At 41.0% G+C, this 23275-nt stretch overlaps 1 protein-coding gene across 1 annotated transcript in view; it reads left to right on the top strand.

Annotated features, from left to right (window-relative positions):
* Positions 1-16722, top strand: part of LOC118324494 (disks large-associated protein 1-like) — a 28115-nt gene extending 11393 nt beyond the window's left edge. The window contains exons 2-6 of the mRNA XM_035656868.1: positions 4488-5625; positions 7601-7815; positions 12890-13067; positions 15217-15476; positions 16698-16722. Coding sequence (XP_035512761.1) covers positions 4555-5625; positions 7601-7815; positions 12890-13067; positions 15217-15476; positions 16698-16722 — 1749 coding nt within the window. The 5' untranslated portion in view covers positions 4488-4554. The remainder of the gene's footprint in view (positions 1-4487; positions 5626-7600; positions 7816-12889; positions 13068-15216; positions 15477-16697) is intronic.
* The last annotated feature ends 6553 nt before the right edge of the window (positions 16723-23275 follow it).

The following is a 23275-nucleotide window of genomic DNA, read 5'->3' as shown; positions in this document are numbered from 1 at the left end:
CCTTGGTGTGTAAAATTTTAAACACCTTTGAAAAACCTATAAAAATAGGAAATTGATAGAAATAAAATGGTTTCAGCAGAGACATATTCACTTTCCAACACAGGCAGGACTTTTATCATATATTCCTTTTGTAGACATTTACTTTATGAAGCACATCATATAAACCAGAAGCAATAATTTGCTGTTTTTCTTCAAAATGCTGCAGCCAGACAGGACAGTCAAGGGAGACCGTCATCTATCATTTAAGAGTCCTTTTAACAGTAAGACATTAAAGTTAGTGCTTCTCAGCCTCTCCTGACATCCCTAAAAGCCACTTTTACATAATCCAGAGACACAAAAATTACCAGTTCCCTCAACGGCTTTTTGCCCCCTGGCTGTCTTTAAAATGTTCTACGACATTATTCTCTGGGGGATATTTTTTTTTAAAGGCACTGGTCCACGACATTCACAATGAGAAACATCCCCAGTCCCCTTGTTAACTGCAATTCTCTGCCAGCTGCAGGGTCTCCCTGTGTGTGTGTGTGTGGGGTGTTGTGTGTGTGTGTGTGTGTGTGTTTGTGTGTTTCATTTTGACATATTAAACCGTCAAATATTCATGTAATGAAATATTAATAAATACGGGGAGTTTTGTTTAAGTTGCTGTGAGTGGGTCTGTTAAAGTGGCTCCACAGAATGACTGAATATATGTATATATGTGTATTTATTTTTGTCTGCAGCAAGGTAGAGCATTTACAAATTATTTTATGTCACAAAAAAATCTGCTATATCGACTAATCTTGTTTGTTTTTTTAAAAAACATGTTGGCGGGTATTTCATCATGCAGATACTTCTGGGTTTTATTTGAGATGGTTTTGAGATATCCATCATTGAGACTGCTGCTGTAACCCCATTAAAGCAGACATACATTTAATTTAGTTTAGTTTTATTAGTTCCTTTTTAAAAAAAACTTACTTCAGCAAAGTCTGTGAACCTATTATGGACAAATAACTGGAGAAAACAAAACCAACTACATGGTTACATACCACCAAGAGAGTAAGTAAATGAGTAAATGGACATCCCAGTTCAAGTTTTCAGTTCTTATTAACCCAGAAAGAGGGAAATAGACTCCTAAAATGAGATTTTTGCATGCATATATCCCGTGAAAAATATGAGAACACAGTGTACAGTATAACCTTTACCATTCAGCATGTTAAAGTGGAAAGTAGGCCACATCAATCAAGTATGCAAGAAATGCAGCCTGCCTTTTGTGCAGGTCAAGACATTTGCCTTTTTGTATTTTCACAGTGAAACATTCAATTCTAAATAATAATTGAGCATGCAGGAGTACACTGTTTTTGTTTTCCAGGCACCCTTTTGTTCACTCTGTCCAAGTGCAGGTACAATACAGTAAACAATCACATGGGCATAGGCCTATTGCCACCCTCTTTCTATCTCACACATAGAAACCCATGGAGAAATACACATATTTGTGTGTGCACAAAATCTTCACCCTTATTCATATCGAGCCTGTGCAGTAATATCATGCAGTAGGCTGGGACTGCAAACATTTACAGGATCAAAGGCAAAACTTCACTTGACCTGAAAAATAGAGGTAAAGTTCTATACTCTTTCTTCTTCTTCCACACAAACATACAGACACATGCACACACATAAGATGAGCCAAATCCACTGAGGTGATTTGATCCCCTGTGGAGAGGAGACTGGTAATGTTTTCAACCTTTGGAGAAATCATTGCCAGGTTCGAAAGAGAAGAAGAGACCTTTTGTAGCCTTGTGGCCTCAAAGAAGCTGTGTAAGCCCTGAGCTCCATCTTGCAACCAATGTTTGATGTCGATTTGAGGAAGATAGACTAACTGCAATCCGTACAGCAGCCTTTTATTTTGCCAGCAAGAGAAGCCGCACCAGTCTTCTCACACTAAGGCATATTGATTTCACTGCTTCCTACAAAGATGGTAGCTATGCAGTCAGTCGATGTTACTTTGCATTTTCATACCACCTTTGTTTATTTGCTTTGGTGTGTCTCAGAGCTTAGGGTGACATAAAGAAAATTGTGTGGTGAGTGGATTTGACCAGTGTGAGGCTGCATCCAAGATTGGCTACTGTGTTAGATGATTGAGAAGGAAAAATCTATTTTCCATTTATCTCATCTGAGCCCAAAGAAGTATGGCATCTAACTAGAATTTAGCCCACTGTGCTCATGCAGTGCAGGTGCTAATGGGCATTAACATTCATAGCCTGACTTGGTTTATCTACTTCTGCATTTTGTTTGCACACCTTGCTGTTCAGCACACAATCCCTTTAAATGTAATAAAGTCTCCTTGGTTTTCAGAGCCTATTCAGACAAAGTAAAAAGAGCAAGTTGTTTGTTTGCTTGTTGGTTTTGTGTTGTAGAAACAGGGTTTTTAATCGCCATAGCTCATGGAATTGTTACACTGCTGGTGTGGCTCAAGACAAATCTCCATGGTGACAATTGACCGTTTGCTAAATCCCTACCACAAACTGCAATTGTCCAACAGGGTTACATTTTCCACCATTTTAAATAGTTGTTGTTTAAAGGTAGCTCACCTGGTAGAGCTGGTGTTCCATCTACCAAGGCCTATTCCTTGCAGCAGCTGCCATGGGTTTGATATTGGTGTGAGTTTTACCTGTGCACCCCTCTTCCTCTTCATGATAAACTGCACTTTACAAGCTAGCAGCATCAAAATTCAGCATGGATATGCAGCCTGTCAGATACACTATGTATTTGTATGTCAGTGTGTGTGTGTGTGTGTGTGTGTGTATGTGTGTGTGTGTTTATGTGTTTATGCGTGGCTAGCAGGCAGAGAGCCAGGATGACCCAACTTCAGCTTTTCAGCTTTAGTGCAGTGCTGCAGACAGCTGTGCCACAAACACGCTGCTGTGGATCACCGCGAGGGCCTTTTATTTAGGTCACATTCTGTGCTTCAGCGGCCAACAGAAGGGATCTCTGTCAACTGCAATGAATACCTTTAGTTGGACACAGCCCACTTTTTAAGTGTCGTGCAAGAAGCGGACACTGTGCGTGTCTGTGTGATATGTAGTGCATGCTTTGTGTGAGTTTACTCTTGAGTGAGAGTGAGTATATTGCAGATGGCTGTGGGGATTGACCACTCTATGTTTTTTCATTTTCATTCTAACAATACAAGGGTAAGGTATTGGCTTAATTCTCTCTCAGAGTGATTTGAGCCCCTGGTTTAGTACAGAAAGGAAACTGCATGAATAATTTACCCCAATTTTTCAATTAATCCAGCACCCAGTTTACAGCCATGTCAAAGAAAATAATAAATCTGACTCAATCTATATGCACATAAATACATCCTGCATGTGCCCTACACAGTGTCCTCCAGTTAAGAAAAGAACTGACATGATATTTCATTCTGCTGCTCTGTCTCCCTCGTTTCCTCCCTTTGTTTCCTCTCCCCAGTGATCATTTTTTAAATTTTTCTTATTTACCACTGTGGCCTTTGGTAGTGCATTATAAATCGTAGTAATGAATTCCACACACAGACTCGGCCACACTGCTGTCACAGTGCTACACAAGGGTGCGTGGGCTCTTATTATTGTCTCGTTAGCTTCACCTCCAGTCCATTGGAAACAGTGTGGGTTCAGTGGCTAGCCAGCCACAACCCCAGATGGGTAAGGAAGGCAGTTTAAGGGCGCTGATTGATGCCATTGTTTTCATGTCACCATGTAAGGGAAAGGTCATTTATTGCAGCATGCCTCAACCAGCCCAGAAGCTGTCAGCTGGATTTTACTGGCCAATTAGTTTGCCTGTAGAGGAGAACTAGCGGTATAGAGGGAAAGTGTAGGATCAGGCTGTTATCATTTGTTGTGGGTGGGGCGGGTGCATGTTTGCACACTAAAAGGTGTACTGTAAAGCAAATGCACTTTTTGAGTACTACCCAATCTGTTATATGATCTGTTAAATCATAGGAGGGGTTAAGACTCTTTGCAGAAGATGCCTATGTCATTGCATTCCAATCACATCCCATTTCCTACACTGATACTTCATTTCTAACAGCACCCTTGAACAAATATAGCACACACTTGAGCTGGAAATAGATTTGAACTCATCTTGATACCTCTTCTACCTTTGTTTTTTCTTTGTTTCCTCGATCCCCTGTCACTTTTTCACTGAAATATACCAGAGCGAACAGAGAAATGGAAGAGGAAGCTTGAGGACAGATTTCGATGTCAGGGACCACATGCCAAGTGGCTGCTATATTTAGAGATTGTCCTTCTGAAGTTGACGGACAAAAATAAAAGAATAGGTCCAAGTCCCGTCAACATCACTAAGTTTTCTCATCTGTGAAGGAATGCCAAAAAGCATCTTCTTCAAATCAAAGCACATGCAGACACTACACTGTGCTTTGGGTATATGCAAAAATGAGATATTTATAATTCTCTTTTCTGTCTCTCTCTTCTTGTTTGTTTGTTTGTTCTTCCTTATGGGTGTGTGTTTCTTTATAGAGCTAGTTTTGGGGCCTGTGCAAACTTCCTGTGGCAGCAGTTGGATGTGCACTTCAACCCAGCCACGATGACAATGAAAGGTCTGTCCAGCAGCCGTAGTCACCACCACACGGTGACCTGCGACCCCTCTTATGACTCTATGACCCTGGGGCACTCGGCTCGTCGGTCCTATTTCCTCAACCCTGGGGAGTCTCATCCTGCTGACCACCCCTGCTACACACAGCACAACTCCTTCCAGTCTGAGTGCAGTGCCTACCCTGATCTGGCCAGCTGCACCTTCCCGCGCAGACATTACAGCTCTCACCATGAGCTGAAGGAGGAGTGTGGTGCTGTGGTGCCTTATACAGGTCCAACAGGGAGCAATAAGGGAAGTGGAGGAGGTGGTGGAAACAATAATCGCATCCCTTCTAACCTGCTAGAGCAGTTTGAGCGCCAGGCACCGGTACAGCGTGAAGGCTACCATACACTGCAGTACAAGCGCACTGCGGTAGAACACCAACGTAGTGACAGCCCTGGTCGAATCCGCCACCTTGTTCACTCTGTCCAGAAGCTTTTCACCAAGTCCCATTCCCTGGAGGGGCCCTCAGGGTCTGCTGGAGGAGGTAGTGGGAGGATGAATGGCAGCAAATCCAGTCCTGATGACCCACCCTCCTCTTCTGGCACTTTGAAGCATAGTAAGCGCAGTAAGAGTAAAGACCGTTCCAAGTCAGAGCCTAAGATGCGCACTGCTATCTCAGGCTACTGGAGCTCAGACGATACACTCGACCGGGAGATGTGCCTCTATCACCATCACCACGGGGGTAGCAGTGGAGGCCTACCCTCTGGGGTCATGACCATGGGTCGTCACCCGGACAAATCCCAGTCCCAGTACTTCATGGAGTCCTACAACACCATCAGCGCCCACTCTCTCAAGACGTCACGCAGCAACAACGATGTGAAGTGCTCAACGTGTTCTGGGGGCAGCAGCGGAGTTATGCCACTGGGGGGCGCCCTGGATGGCCAAGTGCAGCTGAAGAAGAGCTCATGGTCTTCTACTCTGACGGTGAGCAGAGCAAGAGAGGTTTACCAGAAGGCCTCAGTCAACCTAGATAAAGCTCTAGTGAAAGCCGAGCAGGGACGCACCTGCCACTTCCTACAGGTAGGACTGTTACAACAGCCCCACCTCTCGCATGTCATGCTTCATGCATCCTGCGGTGCCAGCTGCTCCTCCATGCTTCTGTATTTCTGCATGAATATGTGTTTGTTTGTTTGTGTGTGCGCTGTAGAGAGGATGACTGGGGAAGCAGTGGCCCAGACCCCATCTTTCATCATTCTCTGTGTCTCAAATAATTATTGGTCTTGTGTTGACTTTATCCCAGGTATCATCTTAATCAAAATCATCATGTCATCTGCTCCTCTGTGTTGTTTATGACGTCACCTCTGTACTGTATAGTATGTCATACAGCATCAGATAGTGTATTTAGCCTTCACATTTACTCTACTAGAGAAATGAGGTTCATGTACCCTGAAACCTTTTTTACATTGTACAAGCACAGGAAATAAGTCCAAAATCACAAATCTAATCTGTTTCCAGAGCATAAAGGGCAAATTGTCACATGAAACTACATTTATGCAGCTGCTGAGAGTGTACGTGGTCATAGCAGTGTTGGCGTGTATGAGTGAGAGTGTGTATGTCTTATTCACGGTGTGAGAGTAGGGTACTACTATGAGATCATAGAGAGCCAGAGGTGAGCAGACAAAGAAATGAAAGGGAAAAAATGCTCTAGTCCTTAAAATAAGTGGTCAAACACGCATGCAGACACATCAGTGGGTTCTCAGTCACTGTTTTGCAAAAGATAAAAGTGTTTCATATTGCATACATTACATCGGGGTGAGCTGCAAATATAAGCCTGAGGAGAGAAATGGAGAGACAAGGCAGTGAGAATAGAGGGGAGGGTGTGTATATGTGTGTGTACTGTAGGAAAAGGATCAAACGACAGCAAATAAGGCCAAAAGAGGAGGGTGTGAATGAGAAAGTAAAAGGCAGAAAGTGAGAGTGAGGGAGCATAAAAGACATAGAAAGTTCTGTGTGGCCATGCATTTTAACAGCCTGGAAAACAGAGTGAGCAGATCAAGAAAGGATGTTCGCTGCAGTACAGCAACATTTTTCCCAACCTAAAAGAACCATCGTTTTTTTTTCTAGGAAGAGAGACAGGGAAAAACACACCTTAAAGGAGAGCAGCCGGACGAGTTAGTCTGCACATAATTGTTTGAATCTTTATAACAAGAAGTTCACGTGATTCACCTACTGGGATGAGATCCTGTAACCTGTAATTGTTTAATGTACACACGCGCACACTTAAATTAGTACCTAACCTTTTCATGCACAGGTTAGAATATATTAAATACGCTGCACTACACTGTGAGGGTAATAGGATTAAAAAGCATTACTTCATTTAGGTTTTTTATGGCTTTCTCTCTATAACAATCAATTATTTTGACGTCATTCCAGTCCTGGTCTTTCCCAAGATGTTAGCACAGTCTGTAGTTGCCCCTGACATCAAAGTGAGTTTGGTTTCCTAGTTACGCACAAGTCTGTTGAATGATTCTCGTGCACTTTTTTCTCGCTCTGTATCTCATTTCTTTCACTTCAGCGCTGGTGCCCTAACAGCCACTCACATTGGGACTGCAGTGGTTCTGCTGAACAAAACCCCCTTTGTTTTCCCTCTCTCTCCATGTCTGCTGCCTTTGACTAACTCTCTCTTTTAGATTAGCGCTGGGAGATAGCTTTACCTCCTTTTATTTTTACCTTCATTATTGTGTGAAAAGTCAGGAGAGCAGGCACAGGCCAGGATACTGCAGCGTTGTGTCAAAACAATTAATTCCCTGCATTTATTATGCCACATGCAACACAGGACAGACAACACAAGCTTATGGTATGATCAAGGCTGACCCTGCATTGATACTGTTACCATTTTTTTTAAGGCATGAAGTACACTATGTGATACGTGTATTTATATCAAGCCAGAGTAGAAAATGTTGCACCCTTGCTTTTGAATGTGTATGAGCACTCGTGTCTGGAGGGTGACCTGTGTTTGCTCCCTCTTTTACCTTATTTCATCGCATGTCTACAGGTGCCTCAGGATGACTGGAGTGGTTTCTCTCCGCTGGCGAAGGATGATGAGATCCCGTGCCGGCGGATGCGGAGTGGCAGCTACATCAAGGCCATGGCAGAAGAAGACAGCGGCGACTCGGACTGCAGCCCCAAACCCTCGCCAAAGGTCCAGGCACGACGAGCCAGCTACCTGAAGGCCACACAACCGTCCCTCACAGAGATGACCACACTCAAGTAAGCGTGTGTTAGGACTGAAACAATTATTTGCACTGTCAATTATTCTGTTAAATTTCTTGTTTTTAATCGATTCATCAGAAACCTAAAAAACCCTTTCACAATTTCCCAGAGCCCAAGTTAATGTCCTAAAATTACTTTTTCCCCCCAACCAATCAACCATCTACCTAATTGCTTAATTGACTAATCACATCAGTTGATGTATTGATTGTGTGGTGTAACTATATGCCTGCCTGTATATTATGTTTATGAATGTGTATATAGTACATGTTTTGAACATAATGTTCAAGTGTTCACATACTCCGCAGTTTCAGTGAAACGACGGTAGAGATAAAGCAGTCAGTGTTACTCAAGCGCCTGCCCGGTAGCAGTCTGGCTTATGTGCGAGTCCCTGACTCTCAGTGGCCACAGCTTAATTACCTGTTCTGTGTTTACAGCTCAGACACACACTTCTGTCTTCATAGCTGGCCTCTGTATCTCCACAATCTCACACGCACACACATACTGAACAGGCTGAGCCTTAATTGAAAATACATGATGCCTGTTCATGTACTGAAGTCTCTTCGAAAATAAATGCCATGTTCTCAAGAAATGCATTGTGGGTCGAAAACATGCAACAGATTTTTTTTTCTCCCTCAGAGCAATTCTTTCTGAAAGATATGAGGTTAAAAGCTGAGCTTCATCATTTGATTTTGATGAAGCTGTTTCATGTTGCATATTAGGCATTCTCTGCTCAGCAGCATATTTTTCACAGCGTGAGCTCATAAAGTATTCAGTAATATTAGACTCCATCAAGAACATTTCTGACTTAGCAAAGTCTTGAAACACATCAAGCTGACAGTATTGTCCACAGTTAGGTTAAGACACAAGTTAACTTAAAGAACCACTATGTAAAGTTTAGTGGCATCTATCGGTGTAGTTGCAGAGTTCAACTCCCTCTTGTGACACTCCCCTCTCTGGTGCCAGTGTTTGCTTTTTCCATTCTGAGCTACTGTAGAAACATGACAGTTCAACATGGAAGGCAACCCATAGTGTCTGTATATAAAAGGCTCATTCTAAGGTAACAAAACATAAAGATTCTTATTTTCCGGTGATAATACACTAATGAAAGATTAGTTATGCATGTTATATTCCATTTCTGCCAATAGATCCACCTAAATGTGACATACTGGAATGAAGCTCAGCTCAAATTGTTTCTCACTTAATATTTATTTCTAAAGGGATAGACACTTTTTAAGAATTAAAAATTAGGAGAAAGAACAATGTAAAACATAATAAATAAATAAGAAATTTTGTTTATTATTTTTTTATTTTCTTCCCATTACACATACTCCAATGACTAATGTTAACATTGTATTGAATAAGTTCATTACTGACATTTGGGAATGCTGCAACACTGCCAAAAAAGTTCGGCCACTTAGGTTAGCCACTTATTTGAAGGAGAAAAAATATTAGATAGTCTAGCTTGTGTACAACCTGTCTAACTTCTCATTGTCTTGCTCCACTGACTTAATTGTAATGTCACGCCATGTGTCTTACTTCTTACTTTAATGAGTACAATGTTACGAATAGTTGTAAAAATTTCCATTAATTGATCATAATGACATTATGTCCTCCTACCATTTTCCACTCATGACCTCGCTTAATATAATAGGAAGTCATATCCAGTGAAAGTATTTTCTATCCTACTGCCTTGAAACAGTGAAAGAATTGGGGACACAAATCTTATGTAGCAGCACGGGGCTGTGACTGATTAGCTGTGTAATATACAGAGATGAGAAGAACACCAGTGGGTGCTCAGTCACTGTTACTGGTTGCACAAACACAAGCACACACACACACACCCTTATGTAAGTGCAAGTGGCGCAGCTTGGGGCCCACTAATGACTTGAATTTGGCCCGGGGAACGCCATCATCATCTGATGGAACCCAGTGGAACAAACCAAGCTGCAGTGCTGCACATTGGAGATAGAGAATGAGGCGGGAGCAGCTGACGTCTTGTTTTCACACTGTGCTTATGGGAGCTGGCACAAGCCTGCGTTACACTCTGCAATGATTAAATAATCAGCTTTGTTCTTCCATATGTCTCAGAGCCCATCCTGTGACCACTGTGTCCTTGACTAGTGATGAATTGCTCCTGAGAAGTTGGGATTTGTTTACTGTCACCCAATGCTAACCTTATTAAAACACATAGCACACAGACAAAACATGTGTTTAAATTAATGGAAATATTCCCTGACAGACAAAGAAGCTCAGGAGAAAAAAACATCCTTTCTTGTTTCCCTCGGTCACTAACAGTCGTCTTTCTTTTAGCCACAAATTCATTTATTCCTGGCCCAGATTTTATCGTGTTTATTTTTTTTGTCTCAGCCAGAACAGACATCCTGAATAATAGGTTGCAGTAATCACATCTCTGTATATTTGTCCTTGCATCCTACAACCATAGTCATCAGACTTGTATATAGACAGTGACTAAGAGGAGGGGAAAGAGGAGAAGGTAAAAGGAAATGGAGGATATGGAAGATGGCCAGAGAAACTTCAGGGCTGAACCGACTGACAGGAAAGACAAAGTGAAGCAAACAAGGAGAAAAAGTGATTTGATGGAGAAGAAGAGAAAAAAGCAGATTCAGGATTACAAGATCACTGCGTAATACAGTAGAAATCAACAGACAGCCTTAGCCAGCCCTTATTCTTGACTGGCAGAGGGGAACATGTGTTCATTAATGTCACTTGTTCCATAGAGGGACACCCTGGGAAAGGCTGAACTTCCCCCCTTAGGTGGTACTGATTACATGCTAGGTCTGCCATTCAAGTTGCCACAAAAGACATCATTGATTCTGCCTATAATCAGCCCCACAGGGAAATCAAGAGCAGATGTGGAGAGGGATAATGGTGTTGGTAGATTCTTCCTTGACTTGATTCCTCTGTGCGTCCTCCACAGTCACAGACTCCAGGTAGCTGACAGGGATGATTCATACCAACCTCTGAGGTTTGGGATGTACATTTTTGATTCTTTCTTGGGTTGATTGATGCACCTTCTCATTTCTATTATAAAGTGGGAGAATTTGCAGCCCCAGAAAGAAAATGGAAATATTGTGAGGAAAATGGGAGATGTTGCATAGTAATGTAGGGAATAGCTAAACAGTTAATACAAAAAATAATAAAAACAAATTACTTAAAATAAAATGAGCTAGTTAAAGATTAACAGAGGAGAAAATTTAAAGGAAAGGTTCACAATTTTTCAAGTCCATCTTAAAACATGAATCGGGTTCTCATATGACCATTGAAACTGGTTGCTGTAATCATTCATCCTGTTCATACTGGCTATTAAGAGATCCATTCCTAACATGCTTCTAATGTAAGTGATGGGGGAATAAATCCACAGGCCTCATGCAAAAATCCATTCAAAGGTTTATCTGGAGATTATGAGGCTTTAGCAGTCTGATTTAGACAAATTCCGTGAGAATTTTCAAAGTGAGGAAAGTAAGAAATTCTCTCTGAATGATTACAGCAAGCAAAAATGAAAAAAAAAATCTATATTAAAATATCTTTATGCAGCAACCAGTAAACAACTCTTTCAGTCCAAGTAAGTGACACAGAAGGAGACATATAACGGACCAACACAATTATAGATTCATTTTATGATTACCTGCTTAATTAAATGTCAGAAAAGAGTGAAAAATCTATATGGGAGAGGGGTAAATCAGTGGTTTGGGGCCACTTTCATAACCAATTTGTATGGCTGTGGTGTCAAGACAAACCGCATTTAAAAAAGCAAGTTTTATGTTGTCTATGAATCTGTGACAACAAATCACATCCCGCTTTTGCCTGACAACCTCACAGACAGAGAAACCCTGGTTTAAATATGCATTAAAAGCACATTGCTACTACAGAACACCTCAATGGGAAACCTCAGATTAAGAAAGAATGAACTGTGTTGATAAACTGGCAAGCGTAAGTAACTGTTGAGAGCTTTGATACAGTAGCGTCTGCTTAATATTAAAAGGCCTAGAGGACAGTGTGGCTACATGGAGATGTATTGTATTTAAAATTAGCAACTGTTCTTCCAAAATCATCTCCTCTGTTCCCATCTCAATAGCTCATCTGTCCTTTCATTACCGTGGTTCTCTCTACTGTCCTCTCCCCCTCCATTCTTCCATCCAAGAGCGAGTAATCTAGTTTGCTTTGCTGTGGTAACCACACTCTATTTTAAGGAGGAAATACATAATTAAAGCAGACCTGACCTGGAGGCAGAGAGTCATAAGAGTTGTGTGTATATGTGTACAGTATGTGTCTGTGTGTGTCTGTTTTGGATAAGACTTTCTAATCTGAGATGTATTCATTTCTCTCCATGCACTTTGTTTTCTGCAAGTTGGTTTAGTAGGCCACGGTGTTCATCAAGAAGAAAGCGAGTCAGCTTTTTAGGTTTTATTTCCCCTGATTAATGAATTGTTTAGCCGACATCCAACTGCTGCGTAACCTACACACACACGCTTTTTCACATGTATTCAAAAACACACACGCACACAAAGGTGTGAAGCATGCTGAGCAAAATGGATTGGAGGCAGGTGAGAGCTAATGAGACACCTATTCATCTTCCTTGGAGACAGGGATGTGTTTGTGCATGTGTGTGTATTTTTGTGTTGATTATACAGTATATATGTTCATTTTAGTTAAACATACTGTACCTCACAGATACACACACAGTTCCTCTTCCCTTGTCTTACATATGTATGTGTTCTCACCATTAAGTGTTTTAGAAAGTGCTTACAAGGTGTTTCAAGGACAGACTACCTAAGCTACTGTGTTTCTCAATACCACTGTGCTTGTTGATTAGATAAGAGTGTCTCCTGAAGCAATTGTGGATTGATCCGTATCTTTGGGTTCATACGCACTGCCAAGTACTTTGCAAATACCTTCTCTCGCTCTCTTTTCATCACTTCCCTTGCTCTTTTTCTACCTCCATCTCGCTTTGTTTCTAAATTTTTACCAAGCTCCCTTTTCTCTGCTTTGTCTTTTTTCTTTTTCTTTTTTGTCCTTCGTATTTTCTCTCTTTCCTTCCTTCTTGTGGCAGGATTTCCACAGAGCATTCGCCCAAGCTACAGATCCGGAGTCACAGCTATCTGCGGGCGGTGAGTGAGGTTTCCATCAATAGGAGTCTGGACAGCTTGGACCCGGCAGGGCTGCTGGCCTCGCCTAAATTCCGCTCGCGAAATGAGAGCTACATGAGAGCCATGAGCACCATCAGCCAGGTTAGTGGCACCGAGAGCCCATGCCTCTCTGCCGTCGGCCTTACGCCCCCTGTACCTCCACTGCTATGTCCAATAAGGTCGTGCAGGGGGGAGGAAATCCCATTCATAGCCGTCCTAAGGCCTGAATTAACAATCAGGTCACCATCCGGCAAAGTATGAACAGTACGAAAACCCCCAATCTCCCAATTAGTGTATACGTCTGCGTGCTGTTTTGTGGAGCTCAGATGATTACAGGCGTATTCAGATTGGCTAATTAAACACACACGCACACACAGACACACACACACACACACACATTCCCCTCCTTTACCCTAATATGCTCCTTCTGCCTCGGCATACTTTGTGAAGCAAAATGACAGGCTAAAAATGTTCTTTTCAATTTGGCATCTGTTATATAAGAGATGAAAAACAAGAATTAACATGCAGCCATACGAATGTTATGAATAATTGAAATTGGGATTGGCTCCAAATTATGATGGGCATTTCCCTTGATTTGATAGTTATTGAACATATTGACACAAATGAATATTGAACAAACTGATAGGAAATACTCAACAGTGGAGGTCGGTTATTGTCACGGCTGCCACAAAATAAGATATTTGTCCTGTTGGATTTTGAGCATGGCTTCGTACTCTACATTATTTGGAGTGACGGGGGCGATTAGCTTACATTTTTACCTGGGGTAACAAGGATAATGTACTCCCTTCTAAAGCCCAGGGGCAACAGTTGGCCTCGCCAGCTGAATGATGGACCTTTGAGACATCCCTTCAAGTCCTAGCATGGAGCAGGCCCAGAGGAGAATGACACTCTGGACTTGGCATCTACAAAAATGCCACAGAATAAAAGAGGTGCTGCTAGGCTCTCTAGCTCACTCACTCACTCTCATATGTGACATGTATGTGCTGAGAGTGTGAAGTGACACACAAAAAAAGGCTCAACATCAGTGGATTGAATCGAGGTCCACAAACCTTTCTGACTCCAAGCTCTACAGTGTATACTCACACCCTGACTGTGCACTCTCTTCACTGCCAATCACCCAAACCAAATGCTTTAGTCCCCAGCCACATCCCATTCCTATGTTTTGCTCTATGCGCAAACATCTTGCAAGCTTTTTTAAATTTGGACTGAACAATGGCAACTTCAAGGAATGGAATGGAGCACCGTGATAGCTGTCCTTACACAACCAACTAACACACACCCATCTCACAAGTCTGTAGCAAGAGATTTCTAAGATTTCTTTTTTCTTTAGACCCCGTTTTGAAACCCAAACTTCACTAGCTGATAATGCAGGTGTAGTTTTTCCTCGAGCCACATCTAAACTCCCAGTCGTCCTAGCTTTGACACTTCCTAATTCTCACCTTTAACAACAACACTTGTAGTATTTCACTCTGTTTAGAGCCCTTTGAAGTTTTATCCTACAGTGATTCCTCCCCCTCGTCACTCCTTGAAAGTTCCTTTATTTTTCTCAACTATATTTCCTTTTTTTTAATTATATGTAAATTTCTATATATGGCTTAAAGCTTCACAAGGCAGTGTGAAGGTAAAAGAAGTCAAGGTTGGACCCATTTGAACAAACATGCGATGTGCTTAAAATGAGCTGACTAGTCGTGATGCTTCATCAAAGACCAAATTGCACTGCTAATCTGAGAAAATAGTTGCACTGCCAATTCATATTTTGATAGCTTTTTCTTAATGGATTTGAGTCAAAATATTTTTTGCCAGTAAGAGCTTGTTTATGAGACACTTCAGTTATTTGTTATTTCTCTGTGAGCAGACAAGGGTCCATATCAAACAACAGAATTTATTTTTGGCGTAAGTATGGTGAATCTGGCTGTCTCAAATCATGGAAACACTGGAACAATTTATTCTATTTCAGCACCCAATTCGTGATTTAAGTGTTTTTGTACATAAAACTCCTGCCGAGTGAAGCTTTAATCAGTGGAATAGCTCTGTAACACTTAATCTTGCAGCCCAAAGACATGATTCCCTGGCTTTTGCTTCTGTATTATTTTGTCCATTCTCCTTTGTCTTGCACTGTGCTGGAGTGCGCCTGTGCATTTTTATTTTTCCGGAGCTCGGGCGTGCCTGTGTGTGTGTTTTTTGTTTGCGTGCACGTACTGTATGTCTGCATGTGTACCCTCCTCCACAGGTGAGCGAAGTGGAGGTGAACGGGCAGATCGAGGCGGTGTGTGAGTCAGTGTTCAGTGAGATGGAGTCGCAGGCGGTGGATGCCCTGGACCTGCCCATGCCCAGCTGCTTCCGCATGCGGAGCCACAGCTACGTACGTGCCATAGAGAAAGGCTGCTCGCAGGAAGAGGAGGAGGGAGGCATCACAGTGGGCAACAGGAGGACCAACTCACCCCCGCGCACCACCACCACTGTCAGGACCATCCAGAGCAGCACAGGTCGGTGGGAACATGCACTTAACATACACAGACACCTGTGCTTATGAACATGTGTGAACATAAATAATTCATAGCACATTATAAATGTATATGTGTGCATAGAAAGTATATATTATAGATGTGCTATATAACTTACACAGCATGTGTATAGTGTCAACAAAGAATAAATGAATTAGTACTGCAGTAATTGAAGAAAGAGATGTATCCTTGTATAAAGATTGAAGATTGGATCAACAGCCATCAAATCAAATTCTCTCTTTTTTAATTTAGCAGTCTTGCACTGAGTATTTGCTTAAAGGAAAGAGTTGCCTTGGATAGCTAACCGGGGAGTAGTTTCACTTTCCAGACCCAAACCCTCTGTATTATTATCCATCTGACCCAGTTTTCTTCTCAGATTCAATATGATGAATGCAGAATTGTTTTTCCCACATAAGAGCTTATTCGAGCTGTAAAGCTCAGTGGCTGTTGGGTCTTATTTTAGCCCTCTTGTGTGCCTCATGGTCTGGAGCACTTGCCTTTCCAGCATTACTGCATGCAGTATTGATGCTGAGTGGCGCTGGCATCCAGCACTGGGTGCTTCTATGTTTCCCACTGCAAATCCGAACGTCATTCCCTTACATTTTGCATGTTGAGTCACCGTCGCATGACGCACTCTGGCTTCCCCCTCTGTTTCTTTTTAATTATGCCAATTAAAAGACAGCATTTCCACAAACCTAGCTGACAAGGTTACAGTCAGATAATGAAACACATTTACTGCAAATTGGCAAATTGGCAAAACTAGTTCAATCAATTCAAATGGCTTAAAATTGAATCTGAGTAAACATTTATGTAATGCTGTTTAATATTTGCTGCAAATGACTTCCTCCAAAACTATTATTTCCTGCTCCAGTTAATAGAATTAGTCAAAATATGAAGTTGCATCCCAGTATTTCTGTCATTTCCCATCTATTGACAATTCAGGGTAACAACACAATTAAAGGCTTCGATTCAGTTGATTGTTCTATTGTGTGGTGCTAGTTATTGATCTATAAAAAGAGACTGAAAAGATCAAGAAAGGAACATTCGGAGCCCCTTTCCCTGAGGAAGGAAGGGATAATGAAGCCCATCTATCAGGTGAAGTGTTGGAGGGATTAACTCTGGATTTCAAGCCAGACAGTTGCTCTGTAGTGCTACACACACTTCTGCTACACATGATACAGGAAGTCTCTATGTCTCTTACTCCCAGCTGTCTGGTGTCCCTCACACTGTAAATGCAACTTTCTTGATCTGTAATAATTTAAGAGTTAACACCTTTAAAGGTCAAGTATGTAATATTTAGGAGAATCTAATGGCAGAAAAAATGAATATAATATTTATAGGTATGTTTTCATTTGTTACCTTGGAATGAGCTGTTGTTATCTACAGATAAGAATCAGAAATACTTTATTGATCCCCTGGGGGAAATTTGTTAAATGAAGCAGGTCCTCTTCTACAGTAACCAAACACTGGCTCTAGATGTGGTATTTCACGGTTTCCAGGAGTTTTGCAGCCACCATATTTTCTCCCACACACTTGGTTTAGGCGAGCGATTTCGGTTGCAATTTGTATTCTCACTGCTAGATGCCACTGAATCCTACAAACTGGTCCTTTGAACCACTCTGAGGTAAAAAGTGACTAAGCGGAGGAGTGTGTGCATGTGTGTGTTATGTAGCACACACATCTGCAGCAGTGGCCTCACAGCTGCTGGCATTTTAATGAACATCCACCTGAGTTTGTCACATGATGAATGAACGGTATGGAAGTACAGCGAAGAGATATTAGTCCTGTGTGGTGGTTGATTATCCAACATTATACTGCTGCTTCCAATTGAGGGCAATCCTCTGTCGGGCTTGCATAGCTCTATGTGATTGGCTGTCAACTTCTTGTGACCCTTGACCTTTATTTGATGCCGACCTTACTGTATCTCGGAATCAGCTGCAACTGAGGCTCAAGCAAAGGAGACAGGGAGAGTAGGTTCGAGTGATATATTATGAGCCACTGTGGAGAGCCGGTTCACTATGGTTGGTAGTGAAGGTAGGGTATTGCTTTAGATTACTGTCATAGTTGTACTACTGCACAATTCATCACCTCCTTAGATCTTCACCACTGAGTCGTCAGTCACTGTAATTAATTAGCTACCTCTCCTTTTTTTCCTCCTGGGGGGAACGACTGTGATTGAAGAGGAGAGGAAGAGGTGGAGATTGGAAGGAGGATAGGAAAATATCTCAGTCTGATGACCTTTTCCCAGTCTCAGTCTCTCCTTTTTAACATGTGCACTACCAGTCACATCATGTGGGAGTTAACGTAATTACCATTTCCTTTTTAGTTTTACACACTCTTCACGCAGTACATGGATCACAAGTGGTCTGAAACCCATTAATTAACACCCATAAATCTTAATTAATATCCCTTGAAAAGCTTATTTTTGTGCCAGTTAGTTTATATTCATCTGTAATGTTAAGTTTTTTTGCATGTGAAGAAAAACACAAATGCAGGCAGCTCATGTGCAGCGTACCTTTCTCATGCCGCAACTACATGGACATAAAGTGATGTCGTTCTCACAAATAAATGCAATAATAATTTAAGCTAATTAATACGGTCCTGCTCTTCTGCATATCTGAAAGGCCTAATACGCATATCATATGATCTATTCATGGGTTGCCAACATTAAAAAATCCAAGGGATAACATATGAAAGTGAAAACAAACACTTATTTCCAACATGGTTCCAATGTGTTAAAAGACAAAATACATAACATGCAACATAAAACTAAACAAATTTAATAAGAAACAACATCATCAAAATACCTACAATAAGGACAATGTCTGTAACGAAGGCTGTCTCACAACAAGGTACCAATGTAAAAAAAGAATATTATTTTGAATAAGGAACAAACAGCTCCAAATGCAAAATAAGTCCTTATTTATCCAAACAAAACACTGTCCTTACTTCATAAAACCAACTGCATATACGATTATTAATTGGGTGTTGTTGTCTAGCCATTTGGATTGTGTGTTCACATCAACAAGTGTTACTGAGATTTTTCTCAGTAAGTTCTTATATATCCGTGTTGGTGATGAACAATGCATTTCAGTGGCTGAAAAAGCAAACAAACAATAATTGAATGTACATACGGCTATATTGACCATGCACAGTGTGTTTTATCTCTCACTGCAATCATATAACCATCACTCACCATTAACTCAATGTTAACAACTGATGTTATTCATTGTATTCAAATAACTCTCACTTTTAATAGCCATTCATAGTGTTTTGCAGGTAATATTACATTTGATATACATTTAAGAATTGTAGTTTCTCTTTATATTTTGTTTTTATTGATTATAATATGAGTCTGTTTTGCGATCACAACAAATTTATAAAATGACTGGCAGCTGCCATCTTGAGTTGCACGGCAATGGGAAATGTTACCTCCCATCCCACATGATTTTAATGTGGCATAACAGGGACACATAATGGACATGTGCTGTAACATCATTGTACACCAGCATTGCACAGTTTTCACTTTGCAGTGTTGTTGCTCAAAGTGCAAACAGGTAGTACCCATAGAAAAAACTAGCTCCTATAATAGTCTTGAACAGTATACAATAATGGTTAAACATTTGGTTTTAAAAAAAATTTCTGTCTTTGCTCTCACATATATTAAATGCACATAACTGATGGTACGGTGACTTCCTGCCAAAGCTGTAAACAGTCACAGCTTCTTTTCTGTTGTTCCACCATGCAGGAGAAGCGTGCATGCAGACACTCAGACACACAAACACGTAAACACACAAACACATTCATACATTTCACAGGAAATCGTCTGGGAGCCCAAAGTGAGAAGTGAAGACATTGTTGTAGTGAATATTGCATGATGTTTCAGGAGGATGGTTCAGGCAGCAGTTCCAGAAAAACAGCCTGCGCTTATGGTTTCTGCTCCCACATGTTCCCGCAGCAAAACACCAAAATATCACGCACACACACACACTCACACACACACACAAACAAAGGTGAGAGACCTATCAGCTTCCACTCATGCTCCTCTCCAGGTTTCCCACTGCGCTGCTCCAGCCCATTATTATTGATGATCTTTTTAATCCTGAGGAAGGCGACCGAAGTAAGGGGCTGTCCTTTGATCTCCTCTCTTTGAACGTCAAGTGGCAGTGGCTGCTATTGCCTGCCTCTATGCTCACTCAAACTGGCACGTATGCACACACACACATACGCTAACCCGCGCAATCACTCACACACACATATTACTATTACTATTGCATCGGACAGACACATTGGCCTAGACATCAGCTCCTTTGCATCGGTTTAACAAAATCTGGAGCAGATCCTCTTTCTAAAGCTCGGGAAAATCCATAGCAATCGGTTAATGTGAGGATTTTACTGCCTCTAAGCTGTGGCTCTTCCGCCCTGCATCGTCTCCAGTTAACATATTCATCATCTCTATACTCTGCTTTGTCTTTCCCTTCCTTGGCCTCTCACACAACAGCAAGATCCCCTGCCTTTTTACAACAGCAGTTAGGAGTGTGGGTAAATCAACCTGTTGTTTCACTAAGAAGACAAATTGACCTTCAATTAGGAGTATACACACAGATCCTAAGTCTGGGAAATGAGCCACAGTTTCTGTTTCTCTTCCTCTCACCTTCGGTTTCCTTGGCTCACTGACCTGCTGTCAATTATCTAGCCTCATTTTCCCAGCATCTATTTTTCAGAGGTGCTGAGGGATTGGCTGAAAAGAGTGGCTTTCCTCCCCTAGCTGCTGTAATAGGCTACAGGACAATGTTTAATTTAATGGCTGTGAATTTCCTACAGCCCAGAACAGAGGCATTGCGCTCAATAAAGCATTTCTTAAGTAAGTGTTTGAGGCATCCTTGTGGCTCATTTTGCTGATGGTCTTAATCTCAGTGGCATACCACCTCTTCATTTAGTTTTCTGATGCAGCTTTAGGCACACTTTTTTATCTGTTCTTACTGTACTATCTGAAATACAAAACCAAAAAATGTCCAAATACAGAATTTAGTCTTAGTTTCTTAGCTGTAACGCTTAATTGCCAGATTAAGTGAACACTCAAGGAGACCCAGCAGTGCTGTGTATGAACATTTAACACATATTCTGTAATCAATTCAAACATCAAACATATATTATGAAACTCCCTTAATCACGCTTGCCACTCAGAACAATGTTGAAGACAACTCAAGAAAAAAAAATATTTAACTGACCAATGTACATATTGGGAGATCCTGCTTCTTAAAGAAAACGTTCAACATTTTGGGAAATATGCTTTTTCATGTTCATGCTGCAAGTTGGATGAGAAGATTGATACTACTCTCATGTAAGTATGAGAATTAAGAATTAAGCTACTGCCAGCAGCCAGCTAACTTAGCTTAGCATTGTTGTTTTTACACAAATTGTAATTCTTGTACAGATTTCTTTACCTTTGGTCAGAGTCAGGCTAGATGTTTCCCCCTGTTTCCAGTCTTTATTTTTAGTTAGCTGACTGCTGGTAGTAGCTTTATGTTTACTGTAGAGATGTAAGAGTCAAATCAATCTCATCATATAACTCTCAGCCAGAAAGGGAGCAAGTGTATTTCCCAAAATGTTATTCCTTTAAAGAAGAATTTTCCATTAGCTAATATACCACTGCACCGCAATAACATCATCATCACATTTGGAGTTAGTAACAAAGTATCATCAGAAAAGGAACAGAATTTTTAAATATATTTCCTGATGAATTACAGACAGCAGTATCTTCCCAAATTCAATATATTGCATTAATAGATCTCAGTATGTGCTCTTCAGTCTGGAACATTAACCTAATAAAACCACGGCCATGTATTCAAGCTTGACTGTATTGAGATCACATGGGGCTCCTGTGTATTCCCAGCTCTATTCACAGCTAAAATAAAGCCTGTACAACACTGCCCCCAGGGGCTCAGTGTAACACAGCACTGTACCTCTGCCCTTTCTTCCTACAGTAGCTGTGTGAGTGGGTGGATGAAAAACTACTAGACAGCCTGACCCAATTAACAACAATCACTGCCATCACTGGCACTTTTCCAAGAGTTCCGTTCTGAGAGAGCTTGTGAGAATAAATATCTTTGGATTTCCCAGTGTGCTAAATATAAGTGGCAGGCATACAGACCACTAAAGTCTGGTTGAATCAAGATCAAGCTGAGCAATCATCCAGATCTCCCCTCACACCTTCACCAGCCCACGCAGATTTCCAAGAGCAAAGCTGAAATTTGTTTTTCATATGTCAGGATGACTCATATGTTATAAAATGGAAGAAAATGCTGCTCTAGGGCCTCCTGTGTGTTCTTATGTGATCTGAGAAGGGCCCCTCTCAAGGTTGGTTTGAGGAGGACTACAGGTGAAAGGCCCCTGTGGCACCATTAGTTTTGACAGAACAGTCGGTCCTAAGAACACTGACCTGAGCTGTGTTTCTTTGCTCCATGCTGCTGCAGTCAGTTACTGTGGATTTGGCCATCTGCCTGCCTGTTGTGTCTGTTAACAGAGTGATGAGTGAAGAGCAAGGTCAAGAAGGTAAACAATCCCTACGGCTATGAATTAAGTACAGTCAAGTTATTATTGCATGTTGTCATGTAATCTATCTTGTGATTGGTTCTCCAAGTCCTTTTCTAAGACACATTTAAAAAGGAATAGGTACAGATCTAAATTGCCATTATAAAAAGCGTTTTATGTATTTATACATATTTGACATGGCCACATTGTGATGGCTAGACGACTGGGTGAGAACATCTCAAAAACTGCAGCTCTTGCGGGGTGTTCCTGGTCTGCAGTGGTCAGTGAAACGGCAATAGGGTCATGGTATGCATAGTCATGTTACTGTAGCTCAAATTGTTGCATTAAAAAGTTAATGCTGGTTCTGATAGAAAGGTGTCAGAACACACAGTGCATCACAGTTTGTTGCGTATGGGTGGTCATAATGTTAAAGCTGATCAGTGTATGCTCAGTGCTAAATCAACTACACCACAAGGGGTCAGCCATTGAGTTTATGAATCACATCTGTTGGGCTGAATCATTTTGTTAATATGGGTTTTAAACTCACTCCTGCTGTATTTAATGTACTGAGAATCAAAAAGTCAAAGTGTATCAGTATATCATAGTGTAATTTTATATTTTGGTTATATTTAGATTTTAGATACTTAAAGCACTTAACAAGTAATAATAATTATATAAATTATATTTTGCAGTACTCCTGACTATATATCAGACAATAAGTTATTCATGAAGCAGGGTTTTAGCTACCGCTGGGGTACTGAGGTCATGTCCAGGTGTTAATGATAGAAAAGAGTTTACGCTACAATTATACACACACTACATCATTATACGTACATACGATTTTAAAGGCTAGTTCTTGTGTTTTTCCAGTTCAAATTTCTTAGGATTGGACTATTTTAGGTAGAAAAAAACAACAAAGAGAGATTACCTGGCAGTAAAGAAAAGAGTTAGACACATTAACATTAGTTTAGTGAGATACAGATTATAGAAAAAGTAATTTTTTTAAACTGTTAATCTTTTTTTTACACTTTTTTTGTGGCTAGTCAAAAACTTATTTAATGATTCTGCTCAGAGAATCTGGACTCCTGAGTAGTCCTGGCTGTATGGCCTAGTTATTAAGGAATTTGCTTCTAATAGCAAAACACTTTAAGTTTCCAGGTAAAAGCTGCACCTCCAAATATTATGCAGATGGTACATTTATTTTTGTTTTCCATCAAAATCTTTGTTTTTGAATTTAGTTATTTATTAAAC

Source organism: Morone saxatilis, unplaced genomic scaffold (genome assembly GCF_004916995.1).
Source record: "Morone saxatilis isolate NCDOM2014 unplaced genomic scaffold, NCSU_SB_2.0 Contig0, whole genome shotgun sequence".
NCBI classification, from domain to species: domain Eukaryota; kingdom Metazoa; phylum Chordata; class Actinopteri; family Moronidae; genus Morone; species Morone saxatilis.
Note: the sequence above shows the minus strand (reverse complement) of the source record. Positions and strands in the feature narration are given on the sequence as shown.